We start from the raw sequence: 20,794 nt of genomic DNA, 5'->3' as shown, positions 1-20,794 counted from the left end.
TAGCAGACAGGGCTTGCTGAGCTATGCGAGAAAGGCCCATCTGGCCCTGAGGCCGAGGGGCAGGGATGTGGGGTTCAGGCAGAGGAGACTGGTGGGGCCCCTGCCATGTCCGCGCGGCCTGTATGATTCCAGCCACCCTGCGAGGGAGGGGCTGAAGCAGCCAGGGAAACTCACCTAACGGGGGTGGAGGCTGGTGAGAGCTGGGGAAGGAAGGGGGTGAGCTTGGGAAACCGCGAAGTGGCTGGTTTGTGTGCACTTGGACGTGGGGCACGTCCCTGGGGGACCCTCCCTTTTCCCTCATTTTTCTGGAGCCCAGCACCAGGTGCCTCCACAGGCAAAGGGCTGAGACAGGGGCCGTTACACGGAGGAGTTATGGGTCTGAAGGGCCAGTGGGAACCAAGCAGGACTCAGCTCCTCAGTCATCCCTGGAGCTGGGGACGACCTGAAGATGAGGAGAACGTGTGTGTTTCCTCTCCTGTGAGATCAGGGGTGCCTAGACCACCTCCAGGTCTCCCCCTCCCCCAAGATGCCACAATTCTCCTTACTCCTTTCTCCCCTCACAGAGCCCTTAGGGCAGCAAGGGGAAGGGCATGGCCCCCGAGCTCCCAGGGCCACACGTGGAGGGGCCAGCAAGGCCACCTGACTCCCAGTCCAGGGCCAGTGGTCTTCCATGCCCCCTGGAGAGTCAGATGTGAGGGTTCCTGCCTGCCAGCTCCCTCAGAAGGTGAGGGCGGTGGGCCTGTGCCTCGAGGGCCTGCACTTTCTCACCTCCTATCTGCACGTGGACAAATGAACTTGGAATGGGAGGCGCCCAGAATCCATTGTACAGATGAGGAAACTAGGTCTTGGAGAGGTCAAGTCATTTTCCCAGGATCCTACAGGCGGGCAGTGTCAGAAGTGGGATCCAAACCCAGGTCTTGGTAGCTGCAGAGGCGGAACCCTTGGTGACAGAGCCTGGACCCTGGCGGTGGCCTGCGCTCCCCTGCACCCAGAGAGCTCCGGCAGCGCCCAGCCCGCTCTGTACCCTGAACTGTGGGAGCAGCTTGGTCATTTCCCAAAGACTCCGCCTTTTCCCAACCCCAGGCCTCCACATCTGAGCAAACCCTGTCCCTGTAGTTCCTGACAGCCTACACGACTGTGGCTGACCTGGGCCTGGGGCACGCCTGGGCTCCGTCCCAGGATCAGGCACCCTGGGTCCCTGGGTGCCTCAGGGACCTAGCCCTGGGATTCTGGCCTTGCTCGTTCGTCTCATTGGCAGGTCTCCCCTGCTGCTTCAGAGCCCTCAGCTCCCCCAGGCTCCCCAGGAGAGCAGGAACAGCCAGGCCACGCCTCCCAGAACACAAAATGCCCAACTCCACCAACAGGACAGCTGCCCAAAAGGCTGAGCCCATGCTGAGCAGAGCTGGAGGCCAGTGACCAACAGCACAGACGCCCCAGCCAAGCCCTTTCTCCACCCGAGGGGAGGGCGGGGCTGAGTGGCGGTGACCCTGCAGATCCCTTGGCCTGGTGGCAGCAGGAGGCAGTTGTCTCCAAACCCCACCCTTCCTTGACTGACAACCTAGCCCCAGCCAAAGACAACCCAATTTGTTGCATCTTCCCACACTTACAAAAGCACTAGGACGCTATTCCCGGGTTGGGCGGCCCGGGTCAGGGAGGGGTTTGTGGGTGAGCCCCGGGTCCCCCGCCCGCTGAGGAGACAGATGGGGACGGGCTTCCTCTCACGGGGTTAGGCATAGACCTGACTAAGGTGCCAGCTATTCCACAGAGAAGAACGGTGGCATTTCTAAACCAATTTGTGGTGCACACTGTACAGTTCCTCAACCCCTTTTCTACAGTTTCTGAGGAGAAACTGGCAGACCTTTCTCTTCGTATCCAGCAAATTGAAACAACTCTCAATATTTTAGATGCAAAGTTGTCATCTATCCCAGGGCTAGACGATGTCATATTTGAAGTATCTCCTATACGTGTCACTAGGATCACAAATGAAACACATTCTGAAACCACTTCAGAGCAATCACAGAACAGTTTACAAGACTCTGGACCACGGGAAAGTGAAGTAACACCAGAAAATATCTTAACTGTAGCCAAGGACATAAGATATGCCAGATATCTCAAAATGACTCAAGTGGGTGTTCCAGTGATGGCAATAAGAAACATAATGATATCGGAAGGACTAGACCCAGATCTTCCTGAGAGGCCAGATGCCCCAGTGCCTGATGTAGAAGGTGAAAAAAATACAGAAGAAGGCTTCCCTGGTGGCGCAGTGGTTGAGAGTCCGCCTGCTGATGCAGGGGACATGGGTTCCTGCCCTGGTCCAGGAGGATCCCACATGCCGCGGAGCGGCTGGGCCCGTGAGCCATGGCCGCTGAGCCTGCGCATCCGGAGCCTGTGCTCCGCAATGGGAGAGGCCACAACAGTGAGAGGCCCGCGTACCATAAAAAAAAAAAAAAAAAAAAAAAAATACAGAAGAAAGTTCAGACAGTGAATCTTCTTTTAGTGACTAAGCTTAATTTTGATAACAATTACAGATACATGTGTTGGTACACATTTACATTCTGTAAGAAAGAGAGCCTGAACTTTAACTCTTAGTCATAAAAGCATCAAATGGCTACATTTCCACCACCAAGCTTCCTCTGTGAAAAAAATAAATAAATAAAGCATTTATAATAAATAAAAAAAGAAAAGCACTAAAATCTTTAGCTGAGATACGTGTGCCTTGTGACTAGCAGCAACCTTCTACCAAGATGCGTGTGTGAGTGCATGTAGCCCTTCTCCAAAATCACATATATGCTCACCGCCCCCTGCCTCTTCCAAGCAGTTCCTCGGAGCTCTCTGAGAGACTGTGTCCTGGGCTGTAGTCCTCGGTAACTAGGTGTTCCCTTGGAATTGATCTTTCCATGAAGAGCATGCTTTGGAGACATGAAATAACCAGCAGAGAGCCTTAAATGAATTACACTTGTCGACTGAAATAAAAATGCACCACGTGAGAGCAGGTGCCCACAGTGAGGGGAACTCACACCCCTCCCTGAACAGCTGGGCGTAGGGGCAGCACCAGCTCCGGATCAGAGGAGACCCCACAGGTCTATGCCGGGTCCCTCGGGCTTGTGCTGACTCACGGTGGCAGGGCCTGCCTCTCCACAGGCAAGGCTGGCAACAGTTCCTAGTCTTCACATCTCCTGCCTATGAGACCCCTCCTGCCTAAGAGCCAAATTGAGGCGGGAGAGGGGCCAGAAGCAGACATTTTCCAGATGTCTGTACTTTGCAGGGGAAACAAACGCTGTCCAGCTGGACCTGCTGATGTGAGATGCAACGTGGCCAGTGGGGAGGTCATGACCCTTGGGCTCAGGCAGCCCCCGCTGTGGATCCAGGTTCTTTTGAGCTCTGTGACCCTGGCCAGGCACTCAGCATCTCTGGGCCTCAGCTGCTTCACCTGACACATGAGGCTAATAACAACTGCCTCTCAGGGACAGTTTTATTTTTAGAGTCAAATGAGATCTCCAACATGACCGCCAAAGCATGTGCCTCCATATGTCCATTACTTCATAAATCAATGACGAGGAAAATGCAGAGAGTCCGCTAGAGGTTTGGATAGTTGGCAATATACATTTCTACTTTTCTCCTCTCTTACCTCACCTTGGACCAGCTGACCTGGCCCTTTATACAGAACCCTCCTCTGGCCCAGGCATCTCTTCCATGCTGTCTCCCAGACTCTCTGTGTCATTCCCCGCGACTCTGACTCTGTCTCCAGACTCTCCCCACTCTTCCCTCTCCCTGCCTTTGGGACTGGACTCTCTCCAGTGCCCTGGGCTCATTTGCCCCACTCACATGTGAACTGCCCAGTTTGGAAGACCATGGTGAGGTCATCTCTGCCTTGAAACCAGGCGTGTGCCAGACCCCAAGGGAAGCTGTATGGGATATGGGCGTTGGGTTGCACGTCAGGAAGGGCACCCCTGCTCCTCTGACCCCCGCCTGCCTGGCCCTTCACCAAAGCCCAAGTCCAGTTGGATGGACCAGGAGCTCAGCTCACAGCAGGCACACCAGCGTTGCTGAGCATCCACAATGTGCTGGGAACTTTAGTTCACTCAGAACCTGGGGGTTCACAGCGGGTGTGCTCCTGGGCCATGTGGAAGCCAGGGTCTATCCGAAACCCTGTGATCAGTGTGCCTTGTATGGTAGTGAAGAGAGAGCTTCTCCACACAGCTTTTTTTTTTTTTTTAACATCTTTATTGGAGTACAATTGCTTTAGAATGGTGTGTTAGTTTCTGCTTTATAACAAAGTCAATCAGTTATACATATACATATGTTCCCATATCTCTTCCCTCTTGTATCTCCCTCCCCTCCACACAGCTTTAATTGAGGAATTACAGGTTTCTGGAGGATGGAGTCAGGAGGCTTTGAAGACAGACCACCAGGAGGGTGAGGCTGGGGGTAGGAGTGGTGCTTGCTCAATGGCCAAAATTCACTCTGAGAGCAAGACCGTCCCTTTTTGTGGTGTCCATAGGCAGGGGTGGGGTGGGATCTACAGGCAAGCAGAGCTGTGGAATCAGAGAGACCAGTTGGGCAGCTTGGACATAATCCAGGCAGGAGGCAATCGTGGGAGCATAGATAAGCCTCCCTGTTGCAGGGTTGCAGTGAATGTTTGTCCAAAGCCCCCAGCATCACTCCTGGCACATAGTAGGCCCTCAGGAGATAGTAGCTATTAGTAGTCCATGACGGAAATGACAGAGCTGAAATATAGTCTCTCAGCTGCCTGGCCTCATGTTCCCTGGCCCAGGAGCTGTGTCCAGTCTCTTCAAGGAGATGAAAATGGCAAACTCAGGCTGCAAAGAGAATTTGCTGGTGATGAGTTGCAGAAAATTGGGTCTTTGCAGCAGTGGAGAAAGACCAGAGGGTGGGATTAGATAAGTGACAAACACCAAACTTTCACACATTCCCCATGTGCTCACACGGCACAGACCCAGAACATTTTGAAGGAAGGTAACCTTTAAAGGCTACGTTCTCTTTCTCAATTTAAGTGAAGTAAGTGTAGGCACTGAAGTGCATATATGGTGACTGAATTGTCCCAGGTCAAACCCTCTCCTCCTATAATATATCCTCCAGATGGGACTTCAACGAGATGTACTTACATCATGCATGCTCTGTTCACAGGGGCAAGTGATCACATGCATTTCTTTTGGCTTGCGGCTAATGGGCACCTTCCATCTGCAAATGTGGCTTTTAAGTGTGTCTGTTTGGGGGAGGAGTTCTAAAAAGCAAAGACAGCCCCCCGGAGCAACTCAGCCTCTGGCTTTTCAAAGGCAGCAGCTTCTGTTTGCTGGTTTTGTTCTTGGTGAATGTTTCTGGCAGAGAATTCAGAAGTGAGGTCAGAGGTCACCTCAATCTGAGCAGAGGCCTGGGTGGGGCTTGGGTCCTCGCACAGCTGACCCAGTGATCTGGAACCTTTTGCTTCTACTCTCTGGGCTCACTTTCCCCGATGCATAAAATAGAGCCCTCGGGCCTGTTTGTGATTAAGGATCCTTCTGAGTCGAACGTGACAGTAAGTCCAAGTGAAGGTGGGATGGAGGGTGGTAAACAGGCAGGGACTGGAGAGGTAGTGGGACTGGTGACCCTGCTGATGGGCTACCGTTGAAAGTCCTGCATTTACCACTTCAGTCCAGGACCAACTTCCAACCACCAGCCCCTGCATTTCTTGGCCCAGGGGGTGTTTGTTTTGTTTTGTTTTGTTTTGTTTTGCGGTACGCCGGCCTCTCACTGTTGTGGCCTCTCCCGTTGCGGAGCACAGGCTCTGGACGCGCAGGCTCAGCGGCCATGGCTCACGAGCCCAGTCGCTCTGCGGCATGTGGGATCTTCCCGGACTGGGGCACGAACCCGTATCCCCTGCACTGGCAGGCGGACTCTCAACCACTGCGCCACCGGGGAAGCCCCCAGGGGGTGTTTTTTGATCACCAAATCCTACCCCAGTACCCTGTGTGGCAGAACTTTTTTGTCCCAGCATTAATGCCCCAGCCCTGGGAAGAGCCTTCGACCTAAGGCAGCCAACGGCGAGGTAGCTGGGACCTATGGCGACCAACGGCAAGGTAGCTGGTGTGTAAATACGCAGCCAGCTGTCCTGATGGGGGCCACTTTCTCGTGCACGTGTGTGCAGCACTGCCTCCTGGTTTGAACACAGGCTTTTCTGGAGGGCTTCCCTTCCCTGGCTCATTTCGCCTCCGCCCTCAAGTGTTTCTTTTCACCTCCCAACTTAATTGCAGTCATTGAAGCCTTAAGTTCTGCTAACACGGGACCCAAAACTAAGATGACAACTGAGAGAAGGAGAAGAACACAGACAAGCTCCAGGGTGTGGGCGCTCATCCCAATGGTGTGTTCAATTACTGGGAGCTCTTTGAGCTGTAGATTTACGATGTGTATGCTTTCCTCTGTGTGTGTTTTACATTTTACGATAATAATAATAATAACAGGGCTTGCCTGGTGGCGCAGTGGTTGAGAGTCCCCCTGCTGATGCAGGGGACGCGGGTTCGTGCCCCGGTCCGGGAAGATCCCACGTGCCGCGGTGATGATGGTGGTACCTGCCTTATGGGGCTGTTGTGAGGGCAAGTGAGATGGTGCTCGGGACACACATGGGACATGCCTGGCATAGAGCATCTATGATCACAGTGATAGCTTCCTCCCCTGTGGTGCTCACTGCATTGGTCCTCCTGGCAGCCCTTAGATGGATGTGTGATCATAACCCTTAACAAAACATGCTGTGGTCTCCAGTTTGCTGGTGAGAAAAACAAGACTCAGCAGAGTGGAGTCATTAACTAAAATCACAAGATGACAGCTAGCAGAGTCGGATCCCTTCATCTTTCCTGTGTTGTCTATCCACCCCAATTTTCTCCTTTGCTTCTTCCTTTGTTTTCTTTTTGACTCATTTCCTTCTGCCCATTGTATAGATCAAATATCCTTCATTACCTTTCTGCTTCTATTGGTTGCAAAATTCTGCACCCTATTTCTCTCCACTTATTAATTACCTTAAAATGAAATGTGGGGCTTCCCTGGTGGCGCAGTGGTTGAGAGTCCCCCTGCTGATGCAGGGGACGCGGGTTCGTGCCCCGGTCCGGGAAGATCCCACGTGCCGCGGAGCAGCTGGGCCCATGAGCCGTGGCCGCTGAGCCTGCGCGTCCGGAGCCTGTGCTTCGCAACGGGAGAGGCCACAGCAGTGAGAGGCCCACGTACCGCAAAAAAAAAAAAATAATAATAATAATAATAATAGTAACAGGGCCCTTTCTACTGAGATGCCGTGAATATGCTGGGGGTATGGCGGTGGCAGGGACATCCAATACATAGAGTACAGTCATAGAGTAGTGAATTTTGTCAAATGATGTGTGGATGAATGAATTTATTAGAAAACACATGAACTGTTGAGTAAATGAATGAACCAAAGAATCATGGAATAAGTGCATGAACGAAGCGATGAATGAATGAGCACCATCAGGAGTGAGCGAATGAATGACCCAAGGAAAGAAAGGATGTAAGAAGAAATCCCTGGTGACTGTGTGAGGAGCTGGGTGCCCAAATGGACAATGGAAGGAAGGACGAGTGGATGAAAGGACACGCATGGGAGTAGAATGAATGAATGAAGTAACACATAAATGAGCATGTGGAGAAACCAGTGACAGACCAACAAATGAATGAAAAAAACCTGAAGAAGCGAGTGAATGAATGGACATAAAAGTCTAAGAAACAGTAAGCAAATAAATAATTATATAAATGTTTAAGTGCATAAATGATTTGATATGTTCTGGCTGCACATGAGGGGGAAGTAATTTGCACAGCAAAAATCTCTCAAGTCTGTGACAGCGTCTCCACTCAGACACCTGGGGCCAAGGTCTTAGAAAATCAGCATGTTCTCAGAGAAATTTCCAAAAGTGACTTCAGTTTGGATTTAACAGAAACATTTTTAAGCAAATATCTTTGATGTAACGGACTGGGCCACTCCCCAGAATAAACCCTGGGTTAAGTGGGAAGAGCTAGATGGAATTGGCTACATTGTTTTCACAATTAGGTCACAGATAATTACCTCTTAAGGAGCAAATCCCCAGCAGGATTTTAATAATCACTATTTAAATAACACATTTTCACTGTCTCCTTACAAATTAACCTCTGGAGTTGTAATTATTTTCTGCATGGGAAAGTTTGCTATGTGGCTTGGGAATGAGGAAGGGGGTTGGCATTGTCACCGTGATTGTCCCCTGAGACCCCGAGGCCAGGTGATTCTGGGGACAGAGCGCAGGTTTGGAGAGACCCAGGTCCAGGATGTCAAGCAAGTCCCTCCCCCCATCTGGGCCACCTCGGTCAGCTTCCCTGAGAAGTGAAGATGGTCTCCAAATGCCCAAACTCCCTGGGTATTCAGGGAGCTCTCACTCCAGACCCAGGTCAGGGTCAGAGTTAGTCACCCCCCAACTGTTTCCCCACAGCTCAGGCATATCCTCATCAAGGGGTAACGGGGTCTCCTCTGGACCTGCGTTTCTCCCCCACCTGACTGAGGGCGAGACCCATCTGGTCCTCAGCACGTGCTCAGCTCCCAGCACAGGGCCTGCACACAGTAGATGCTCAGCGAACACTGGGGGAGGAGTGCAAGGATCTTGCTGTGCAGTGTGGGTTTGAGAAGCCACTCAGTCCCTTTCAGAACTATGACGTTTGATGAGCAGGCGGCCTCTCACCACATGCTCACGGAGCTTCTCACGGTGGCCCCGTCACTGATGCTCTCCCAGGTGTCACTCCTTCCCTGGACTCCACCTGCGTCTGCCCGTCTCGGCCACTCCCCCTCTCCCTGTGTGCTGCCTCTAGTACCTGGTGGGCCTGAAAGTATGGAAACTGGTGTAATTGTGCACAGAGTGAGAAGCAATGAGTTTTGATGCGGGGCTGGGGCTCTGCCCTGATCAAAGTGCATGAGGGCTAACATGTCTCTCGGTCCCCACACTGACCCTGACCCGGTGCCGCCGGCATTGATGAGAGGTCAGCATGGGGTTTGATCCCCCACAGGGATGGGGGAGACCTGTGAAGTTCCCTGTGAGCACCTGGATGGCGTGGAGGAGCTGGATGGAGGATCCAGGTCCCTGACAGTGACCTGGATGTCGCCCCTGCTGTCCAGCGTGTGGATTGAACACTGTGTATTTGCACCTGGGATTCTGGAATTTCTTTCTGCTTCCAGACGTCTGCTTCCCTAAAGAGTCCATCTCACTCAAACTGTCTCTTTCTGTCTAAGGTGTTGGAAACTGCACCTGACGAGGTTCCATCTGCAGGTGTGATGGACAGTCCATCATCCCCTTGTCTCTGTCTGACCCTCCTGACCATTTGGGTGACAGCCAACCCCTCCCCCAATCAGCCCTGATGGAACTGGCCACGGGGGCAGGAGGAGAAGACCAGCCGAAGAGGGAGGCCAAGCCGATCACAAAGACCTGAACTCCGTGGGGAGGAGTGCGAACTCCCTCCTATCACGAACAAGGAGCAGGTGGGGAGGGCACGGCAGTGAGTTCCATGCAGCTGAGCTGAGTGGCACCTTCGTCCAGGGGATCAGGAACCTGGAGGGGATCCCTGGTTAGCCCAGGTAATCCGTGACCACAAGTTACCTTGGGGTATGTCACCTGTAGGACCCCCACCAGTGCCAGGACCTACCTGTCTACCAGCTCAGCTGATGGTGCTGAGCACAGAGACCAAGTGACCATCTGGCCGGTCACCTCCACGGGCTCTGCCTGGCAGGGCTGTTCTGGCCAGACTCCTCCACGCCCCCTGCTCTCCCGCAGCAAGTCCAGCCTCACAGGGGCAGCCCTAGCAGGTGCCCTGGGAACTGGACCAAGGGATCCCTGCTCACCTTTCCAGGATGCCAAGGACACCCCCAGGCTGCCTCTGGGTTGGGGAACAACAGGTGGCCAGACAGGTAGCTGAGAATCCTCTTATATTTGCTACATTCTTCACTTTGTTCTTGATCATCACAAATTGCCCTTGGAGACAGAGGAAGAAGTTATAAAAATGAAAGGAGAAATAGGCAACAGTGACTCCCATGAAATGAGATCAAGTTTCCTTCTACACAGCTAAACATGAATATTTAAAACATCCTTGTCACACGATGCACTGACTGCTGTTAGGAAAGATTATTTGATAATGAAAGGACTGGAGGTTTCTGGATATTTAAGGAGCAAAGAACCAGGGGCTTCAAAGTCAGACCCAGATTTGAGTCTCAGCTCATCCACGTCCTCAAGCAGGTTTCACCACACTTTCCAAAGCCCATCATGTAATTTCTTAAGTGGGAGATGGTGCCTCTCTCTCAGGTATAAATGAAAGAACTTGGGTACAAGAGCACAGCACCTGGGACACTGCAAACATTCAAACCATGGCTGTTGCTGTTATCGACTACGTGAAGAATGAAGACAAGGCAGAGGTTGTCTTGGGAGAGATGCTTCCTTCCTTTGTCCCTTTGGAAATCTCCTTGTTGGGCTGCTTAACTAATTTGATAATCTCTTATTCTTCTGATAAAATAAAGCTCGACTGCAGAAAGCTTTATCATCAAAGGAAAAAAGAAAAAAGAAGATGCTCACACTGAGATGTCCATAAAAATCCATTTCTCACGCAAGGTCCCTGGTTGCAAAGAGGCGAAGGGCAGCCCCTCGCCCCTGCCTGTGTCCCCTGCACTGAGGACAGGTCGGGCAGAGTCTCGTTGCATCCCTACAACTGCTGCAGGGGGGCACCATCCTCCCATCCTGCAGATGAGGAAACCGAGGCTCAAAGAGGTGATGTCACTTCAAGGTCAAATGATGTCACCTTCCTATACACCTGCCAGGTGAGACCCAGCAGGAACCAAATTCCCTGCTCCACGGAGCTGGCGTTATGCTGGGGGGGCACAGGCCATAGGGATGAAGTCGTAGTACGTGTCAAGTGGCGATCAGTGGGAAGGAGAAAAATCAAGCTCGACGTCAGACGGCCTTGTTTGTTCTAATGAAGCACCTGCCCGTGTCCTGCAGCCTTGAGGCATCTCAGAGCTGCTTTCTGCTAGGGAGGCTTCTGGGTGTGAAGAACACTCTTACGGGAATAATGGGTGCGTGGAGAAGGACCAAGGACCCTTCCTTCCTTCCTTCACTCATTCACTCACTCGCCCATCGCCCAGACCGGCCCTGGTGTAAGTCTGTGGAACCAGGCCCCCCAGGCCCCATCCTGGGGCTCACACTCCAGCTGGGGCCCTGATCCTATGAGTCAGATCAGACCAAGAGGTCGTGCCAACTCCGGGCTGTCTCAGCCCCAGGTCCCTTGTCTGTACGATGCAGGCGATAACAGCACTTATTGACCTGTCACCCACCCGTGTGCTGGGAATGTGCTGAGGGTTCACGTGCTTCATCTCTGCCCAGTCTCACAACCACCCTGCACACCCACAATGCACAAATTAGGAAACCGAGGCCCAGAGAGGTGACATCAGCTGCACGGTCTGAGTCAACAAGTGGCTTCAGGGTTAGAGGACCCAAGTGTGTGTCCAGGCTCGGCCATTCCCCGGCTGTGTGACCTCAGCAAGCCTCTCGCCACCGAGCCTGTGTCCTCACCAGCAAAGCAGTGATGATGGTGGTACCTGCCTTATAGAGCTGTTGTGAAGGCAAGTGAGATGGTGCTCGGGACACACATGGGACATGCCTGGCATAGAGCATCTATGATCACAGTGATAGCTTCCTCCCCTGTGGTGCTCACTGCATTGATCCTCCTGGCAGGCCTTAGATGGATGTGTGATCATAACCCTTAACAAAACATGCCATGGTCTCCAGTTTGCTGGTGAGGAAAACAAGACTCAGCAGAGTGGACTCATTAACTAAAAGCACAAGATGACAGCTAGCAGAGTCGGATCCCTTCATCTTTCCTGTGTTGTCTATCCACCCCGATTTTCTCCTTTGCTTCTTCCTTTGTTTTCTTTTTGACTCATTTGCTTCTTCCCATTGTATAGATCAAATATCCTTCATTACCTTTCTGCTTCTATTGGTTGCAAAATTCTGCACCCTATTTCTCTCCATTTATTAATTACCTTAAAATGAAATGTGTACTTATTTAGACTTAATACAGTTTAAAGCTAATCAACATCTCTGCCCTCCCTTTGACCAACACCAAGATCATCAAATACCTTAACTCTAATCTCCCATCTTAATGTTGGTTTTATCTAGTGCTATGATTCCATCTTCTTTTTCTACTTCTCCCAACTTAGTTATTACTATTATTGTTGTCAGTTTCCCTCTTGTTTCATATAGGCAATAAGCAATTAGATTTATCCCAAGTGCACAAATATTTCTGCATGCTTTTCCTGCTTTCATCCTATTCCTTCCTTTTAAGCTCAATGTCTTTCTTTCTGAAGTGAAACTTTATTCATGCTTTTAGTAAGATCTGGTAAATTCTCTCAGTTTTTAGTCTGAAATATCTTTTTTTTTCTTTATCAATTTTGAGTGATGGTTTACCTAGAGCTAAAATCCTCCTTTGGTAGTTAGTTATTCCACTTGGCACCAAAAATAGTATTCCAGTGTTTTCTGGTCTCTATTGTCACCATGGAGTAGTCAGATGTCTATCTGTCTTTCTCAACTGATCTTTTCTTTCTCTGGTTGCCTTTTATAAAATATAAACTTGTTTTTAATGTATATCCAGGGGTCCCTCATGCTCCCTTCCATTCACTACCATTCCACCAGTTCTAACCAGTTCTAGCATTATAGATTAGTTGTTTCTGTTTCAGAACTTTTTATAAATGGAATTATACAGTATGTTCTCATTTGTGTCTGTTTTTTTCTTTCTTCTCAGCATTATGTTTGTAGTTGTAGTTTATCAATTCCTGTTGATGTAGATACAGGTATAGATATAGGTATCAGTAGATCAAGAAGTAGATCTAGGTCTAGATATAAACATAGATTTTTTTCAAGGCCTTCTTTGGATTCATAGGGCTTCTTGAATCTGAAAATCATCTTTCCATAAATTCTGGAAAATTCTGGGTTCTTATTGATTTGATTATTTCCTGTTTCATTCCTTGTTTTCTTGTATCCGAGAACCCTATTTCATGTATGATGGATCATATTATTCCAGTCTAATATCTCTTAATCTCACTTTTATATTTTCCACCAATTTACTTTTCTGATCTATACTCTGGATAATTTCCTTTTGTCTACATTCCTGTTTACTTATTTTCTTCCTAGCTTTGCCTCATCTGCTACTTTATTCATTCATTGAGCTTTCATTTCAAAGGTTATATATTTCATTTTTAGGGAAATATTTTCTTTTCCAATATGCCTGCTCCTTTTTTCATAGTATTTGGTTCCATTCGTATGTTTTTTTAAAGACTTAATTTTTTAAGACCAGTTTTAGGTTCACAGCAAAAGTGAGAGGAAAGTAAAGATATTTCCCGTATCCCCTCTGCTCCACGCCCCACACGTGTAGCCTCCTTTGTTGTCAGTGCCCCCCTCCTAGAGTGGTACCTTTGATGAACCTACAGTGATAAATAATAAACATCAAATTCCATAGTTTACATTAGGGTTCTTAGTGTTGTACATTCTATGGGTTTGGACAAACGTATAATCACAGGTATTCACTATTATAATAGCACACAGATAGTTTCATTGCCCCCAAAGTCCTCTGTGATCCACCTATTCATCCCTCCCACAGAATGATTTTGATTCTTTCTTTTATGTCTTTATTTTAAACATACTTATCTTTTAGAGTTTCCCTTGGAATCATTCTATTATTTGAGGTTCTTTAGGTTCTCTTCCTATTCTTTTTTTCTGCTACTTCTCATGCATTACGTCCATTCTTCACTTGTCTTCGAATTTTGGGTTTTGAGCTCCTCTTCATTGGGGCCTTATCTGTGGGAATCCTGTACAGCCTGAGTGAAGGGTGTGGCCCACTGAACTATTCTGGATTGGCTACTTCAGATGCTCCAGAAGTATCATCAGCCTGGCACCAGTTATGGATTAGCTCCTTGGCTTCTAAGTTCAGAAATCAAACTTATGGGGTAAATTAAAACCCTCAGCCCAAGGGAGGTGCAGGTCTATTTACAAATTCCCCAGAGAACCCTTTGTTGTTGCTCTACCCAGGGTCCAGACAGAGACAGATACGCTTCCCTGCAATGGAATTTCCTCCTAATGGAATTTTTTTCTAATATACTCTTTCACTGAGGGTATAGCTCTTCAAATGTCCCAGCTCTAAATGGGGACCAAATATCCAAATTCTGGGTACCCGTGGGCACGAGGCCTTGTTTGCCCTGTGAGAATGTTATGTCTGAGCACTCAAATTACCAAGACTCACAGTCTCACTCCCACCCCCAGCATGGCAGCTACTACCCCAGTTCATACACTTGCCACCCTGGTTGTCCGTTCCTCTCCACTCCCTAGGGATGTCCCTGTCCTTTTTGCTATATTTGATCAAATGTTTCTAGGGTTCATAGAGGGAAGGTTTTCAGGGGAAGGAGTTAGAAGCCAGTCTCTGAGATGGGTCTGTCCCCTGCCCCACCCACCGTGGGCCCATCTGGACTGAGTCTGAGGATCCCATGTGGTATCCGGAGCAGGGGTCCAGGAGGCAGGTGGGTTTATAAATCAAGGCTCAGCAAATGGGGCTGAATGTAGACACAAATTTGGAGTACAGCAGATGTGTTCATTAACATCTTTGGGAACATGCCGGTATCCACATGGATGTGTTTGTGTGTCTGTTCCTTTGCCTATGCACCTGGGCAGTGCCCAGAACTTCTGTATCGGCCTGGATTAGTGACAAATATGAGTGCAAACTCACAGGGCACCACACCCTGCTGCCTTTAGGGAAGAAATGATCTGGATTCATATGAGCCCAACATGGAAAGGAGGTCACCTGGGGCTATATCAGTACCTGGGTCTCCATTTGGGCTCTGGTGCTTTCTAGATGTGTTAATTTAGGTAAGTCAGCTCTCTTCCCTGAGCCTCAGCTGGAAAATAGAGATAATAAAGCCCACCTGGCAGGGTGCCCTGAAGACTGAGACAACATGGGCAGGTGTGCCAAGCTGAGCACACAGTGATGCTCAGGACAAGGAACAGGAACCTCTGCTCCGTGCTCAGTCAGGGCAGCCAGATCTGCGTTCAAGGTGTCATCAAGAAGGCAATGTTTGGGCTTCCCTGGTGGCGCAGTAGTTGGGAGTCCGCCTGCCAATGCAGGGGACACGGGTTCGTGCCCTGGTCCGGGAGGATCCCACATGCCGCGGAGCGGCTGGGCCCGTAAGCCATGGCCGCTGAGCCTGCGCGTCCGGAGCCTGTGCTCCGCAACAGGAGAGGCCACAACAGTGAGAGGCCTGCGTACCGCAAAAAAAAAAAAAAGAAGGAAATGTTTGAGTTGGTCCTCAGAACATTCATTCCACCAGGTGGGAAGTGAGGGAAGACTTTCTATGCAGAGAAACCAGTAAATGCAAAGGCTGGAGATGGTATAGGTGTGGAATGTTCTGGGACAGTGGGTGGTTCTGTGTAGCTGGTGTGATGGGGGAGGGTGAGAGGGACTGTAAGTTCTGGGGACACCTAGACTCAGGGGATGGAAATGGGGACAAAAGTGTTCCAACATGTCTTGTTTGGCCAGAGCTGAGTTTGGGTCTGTGACAGCAGCCAGCAGAAAATGGACACGCCTGTCCTCAGAGGACTCAGACCTTCAAGACCCAGGAAGCAACTCCTAAGCCCACACTCAGCATCACAGGTGCCTTTCAGCGTCCTTCATAAATGGACGTTGGAGGTCTGGACAGAGTCCCATAGGGATACAGCTCTGATTAAAGGGCCGGAGCCAACTGACCCATGGGGTGGAGGAAAGAAGTTTGCCTAGTATATCAGTATACTGTTGATATTATTATAATATTAGTTATATGATTAATTGATACTAATAGCAGTATTTTGTTGATATTACTATTAGTAATATTATTAATAATAATTAATAAGCATTATAGCTAACACGCGTTGAGGGCTTACTTTGTGCCGGGCACTAAGCTAAGTGCTCTCTGTGTGTGTGTGTGTGTGTGTGTGTGTGTGTAGTGTATATATAGGTTTATTTCATCCTCAAAAGCCCTCCTAAGGAGAGTACTAGTCTTACCCTTGTTATACAGATGAGGAAACTGAGGCAGAGAGCAGTTGAGTTCACTAGAGAAAGAGAGTTGGATGTAGGGTGGGGTGGCACAGACTTGGGGGGTCAGGCAGGTCAGAGTTCACATCCCCATCTGGCCCCTCACCTAGCTGTGTAGCCTTGAGCAAGTGACTCCACCTTTCTGAGCCTCAGTTTCCTCCTCTGTCAAATGCAGGATGGGCTAGGGCCCCTGCAGGACCCAAGGTCTGGCAGGGGCTGCAGAGATGAGAGTCCCCCCCACAAAGCTTCAGTTGGTGCCAAGTCCCTGCTCTGGTTCTAGGCACCTTCAAGGCTGGGGACACCCAGAGGAGAGGGCAGTGTCTTAGTGAGAGAGTGGCTGCAGCAGCCACATTCTGGGAATTGCCAGGAGTCTGTGGAGCCCAGAAATCCCAGGGATATGAAATACTAATGTCACTTTTGGGGTCCAAATCCCAGCTGGTAGGGAGAAGCGGATGCTCAGCACTCATTCTGCATCCATCCACAGAGGGGCTGAGCTCTGTAGATGAGACCGGACTCCCCAGTGCAAGGATCGCTTTGATTACTTCGTAATGATAAACATGCTGAAATTATATTGTCAGCAGTTAATTATCACTTGTTAAACAAGTGTGTTCCCAGATTGCATGCTTAATTTTCATAACGGTTTGCAAAAATTCCTTTCTGTTATTTATGAGGGCTCTCCGAGAGAGACATTCATCGTTAGAAATGAAGCTTTTTTCAATGCAGATTTTTAAAATAAATAGGTTTCCTTGGCATTGAGTCAGGGCTCCTTGTATGTAACAGAAAACACTCTGTCTAGTTTAAGCAAAAGAAAAAGGGGGAAGGGGGAGGGGACTGGTTCCTGGGGGTCCTGCAGACCTTAATGAACTTGGATCTGACTCAGGCCTGGACCAAGGACACCCGGCAGCCCTGTCCACCCCGTCTTCTTGTGGGTTTCATCTTTGCTCCTCTGCCCTTCTGTCTCATGCTTCCTTCTGCAGCCAGGTTTTCTCAGCTTCTTATTCACCTGCAGACATGGCCCTCCTGCCTTTCCTGGACATCACGCACCCCTGTATCTGAGCCCAGCAAAGTGATGGGCCAGACCCAGCTCACTGGTACCCTGGAAAAATCCTTAGCGTTGAAGATGCATGTCTATCTCCAGGGCCAAGTCCTGCCTTGCACAGTTACAACGTGTCAAAGGTCATTATAGGAGCAGATAGTGACAGTGCCAGCTACACAAGGAAGTGTAGCTGCCATTGTTGTTTCTGGGGTGTGGTTGTTGTGGCAGTTACCGCAGCAGCAGCAGTAACAATAATATACTGTCCCCTGAACAGAGTTGGAACCCCCTGTACTGGGGAGACAGGTATGGATGACAAGTGTCACTGCTCAGACCCTCACCGGGTGGCCAAGAGAACCGGAGCAGGTGCTGTGGGACCTCAGCCCTGAGCCATGAGCCCTGACTTCCTTGACTGTAAGAAGGGATTGTTGAAAGGATAAACTGAGGTCACCAGCACACAATAGTTGCTCAATAAATGCCCGTTTGCTTTCCTGCACAGTGTCTGGTAAATGCCCAGCGAATGGAGGGACTTTGGGACAAGTCCACAGGAAGCCAGCACAGAGTATTAAATCATGCTTTTAAAGCTCCCTCTAGCGGCCGTGTGAAGAATGGGTGGTCGAAGGGGAGAGAGTGGAAGCAGCAGGACAAGGATGGAGGCTGCTGCAGGGGTGAGGGTGAGCAGTGATGGCGGCCTCGCCTGGATGTGGCGGAGAAGCAGTGGGTGGGGGAGAAATATTGACAGGATATTGGTATCAATGATATCAGTGATATTTGGGAGGTAGACGTGTTGGGAGACAAAATGTTTACAAATGCAGCCAGTGCCGCGTCAGCCCAGGGCAAGAGACTCCTTCTCGTAACCTGACCACCAGGGGGCGCCTCTTCTCTGCTCCCAAGAAGGCTCACCTGTCTGAGCTCCCCTGACACCAGCACCATCCCTCCAGCAGCCTGTGCACCTGCAGGAACGCTGCTTTGGGTCTCCCCGGATGCAGTGGCTGCATCCTGGGATAAGGACAGAGAGGTCTGGGGTTCCCGGTGGCTGGTGATGAGGAAGCCATTGGGGTTGGATGAGCCGACCTGAGAGGGGAGAACAGGGGGTAGAGAGCTGTCAGGGCGTGTCCTGGTCTCCTGGGTTTCGTGCAACCCCAATACTGAGCATCTCAGAGCTCAGAATGGGAAGGAGAGATGCAAATGGAATCTCACTGTGGATCCATTTCTCCCCAGGACTTAGCAAGACCCTCAGTGCTGGCAGTGGCGTGGTGAGGTCACCTCACACACTACTCAGCATCCATGTTCTTTCTGGAAGGTCCCAGAGGAGCATCACACTTGCATGAGAGCCGTGTCAGAAGCACTTAGAGCCCCATTCTGGATCCTGACAAGTCAGCCGGGAGCCCCGCCCCAGCCCTCAGCATCTGTGTGACGCCGGGCAGTTCCTGAGCCAGGCCTGTGACCTCCTGTGAGAATGGGGGTGTCCCTAGAAGCCGCTCCATAGAGCTGCTGTGACAAATAAGGGACAACACATCATTGAGGACAGCGTCTTACACGGGGAGCGGAGCCAGCGCTCAGGGCGCCACCTCCTCAGCAAATGTCCACCAGAGGCCACCTGGGGGGCCCTGTCTCAGCAACAGGGAGAAGCTCAGGTTCTAGAAAGAGGAGACACCCCAGCGTTAACGGTGAATGGCAGTGTGGAAGCCAACGGTAAGAGCCAGGAGTAAAAGGCAGCGGCGAGGGGGTGGAGGGTGTTGGAGGTCACATTAGTAAACAGGGGGGTCAGGGAAGGCCTGTCAGAGCAGGTGACACGGGCACAAAGACCTGAAGGAGGACGGGGAGGGAGCCGGGTAGACGCGGGAAGAAGATCCAGCCAGAGGGAAGGGCAAGGGCCAGGCCCTGAGGAGGAGCAGGCCCAGGGCTCCTGGTCCAGGAAGGATGGAGGGAGGTGAGTGAGGGGGATGGGCTGGGGGATGGGGGAGAGGCAGGGCCCGGGGCCACTGTCAGCGTGGACTGTGTCCCTGTGAGGCAGGAGCCCTGGGACGGAGCGGAGCAGGGGTGGCCCCGCCCCGAGTCTCACAGGGTCCCCCGGTTCTGCCTGGAGAGTGAGGGGAGCAGGGCCAGGGCAGAGGCAGGGGCCAGGCGCGATGGTGAGGGACTAGGACGAGAGGCTGAGGGGCAGGAGAAGATCCCGGATGTGGGGTCGCGTGAAGGCCGGGCTAACAGGAGCTGAGGGTGTCTCTCCAGAAATATTAAGCCTTACTGACTCTTAAAACTTCATACTATTTCACCCAACATCCTCTTATAGGAGAAAGATTCAAGAATGAATTCTGTAGCCGTCTTATTTATGAGCTAAATAATTGGAATCATCCAAAATGTGGAAATGGGAGTTTAGTTAAATAAATTATGGGACATTAATTAAATGAACTACAGTTGAGCCCTGAACAACGTGGTGGTTAATCCATGTATAACTTCCAGTCTGGGCCTCCATATCCTCGGTTCCTCAGCATCCGCAGATTCAACTAACCATGGACCCTGTAGGAATGTAGTATTTACTATCAAAAATTATCCATGGGGCTTCCCGGGTGGCACAGTGGTTGTGAGTCCTCCTGCCAATGCAGGGGACACGGGTTCGTGCCCTGGTCCAGGAAGATCCCACATGCCGCGGAGCGGCTGGGCCCGTGAGCCGTGGCCGCTGGGCCTGCGCATCTGGAGCCTGTGCTCCGCAACGGGAGAGGCCACAGCAGTGAGAGGCCCACGAACCGCAAAAAAAAAAGAAAAAAAAATGATCCATGTATAAGTGGACCCGCACAATTTAAACCAATGTTGTTCAAGAGTCAACTGTATTTCCAAAAATATATAATAAAATGGAAAACTGGTCAGATCAGAGTCACAGGTAAGAAGGACCCAAATCTATATGTGCAGCGTGTGGAGGACACAGCTGGGGTTCATCAACACCCGGTCCTCCTTGGCCCCGCCCCACCCTCAGGAGAACAGCACATCCTCCGGCTTTCATGTCAGGCCTGACCGTGAGACTTGCTTTGGCCAAGTAGATGTGAATAGAGGTGAATAGAGGTGGGGAGTATTGATTCCGGGGAGGGAGCATTTCACACCCAGGGTTCAAATTCCCATCCCTTCTCCCTCCTAAAGTGGCCATGGAGGCACATGTGGGAATGCCAGCATCCTAAGACCATGGTGTTCCATCAGTCTGAATCCCTGGGGGTGTGCGATGAGCAAAGCCCTCCCCACTGACCGCAGTGGACATGTGACACAAGCTTTGTTGTTTCAGGAGGGGCAGGAGGTTATCAGAGCACACCCCGGCTCATCCCGACAGTCTGTAAACCCTAAGTTTTCATGAGTTGCCTCGACCTCTTTGACCTTCACAGGACCTCAAAGTCCCACCCAGACATTCCCTGCTCCTGCCAGATATGCCCCCACCAGCAGAAAAGCCCCCCAATCCAGCTCGTTCCCCTATCAGCTGGAGCAGCCGTGCTCCATCAGGTCCTCGCCTAATAGGCTTCAGCTGCCAGCCCGAGTGGAGTTATTCGATCAAACCAATCACATCCTCCCCAGGAACCAGGAAGCACCTCACCCTCTTGCTACTACAAAGCCTGCCTCCCACTGCCCCTGCTGGTTCACTCTGCTCCCAAGTGCAAGCCTAGTGTG

General features: G+C 50.7%; 1 protein-coding gene across 1 annotated transcript; it reads left to right on the top strand.

The window, feature by feature from the left end:
- Positions 1-670: 670 nt before the first annotated feature.
- Positions 671-2,485, top strand: LOC309799099 (WASH complex subunit 3-like; the record flags this gene model as incomplete). The annotated part of the gene is made up of 3 exons (XM_082612119.1): positions 671-724; positions 1,117-1,185; positions 1,697-2,485. The coding sequence occupies 3 exons, from the start codon at positions 671-673 to the stop codon at positions 2,483-2,485; spliced, it is 912 nt and encodes a 303-aa protein (XP_082468245.1).
- Between the last annotated feature and the right edge of the window lie 18,309 nt (positions 2,486-20,794).

This window comes from Mesoplodon mirus (genome assembly GCF_964341445.2).
Source record: "Mesoplodon mirus genome assembly, chromosome: 3".
Taxonomy (NCBI): Eukaryota; Metazoa; Chordata; class Mammalia; order Artiodactyla; family Ziphiidae; genus Mesoplodon; species Mesoplodon mirus.
This window is presented reverse-complemented; position numbering and strand designations above follow the sequence as displayed.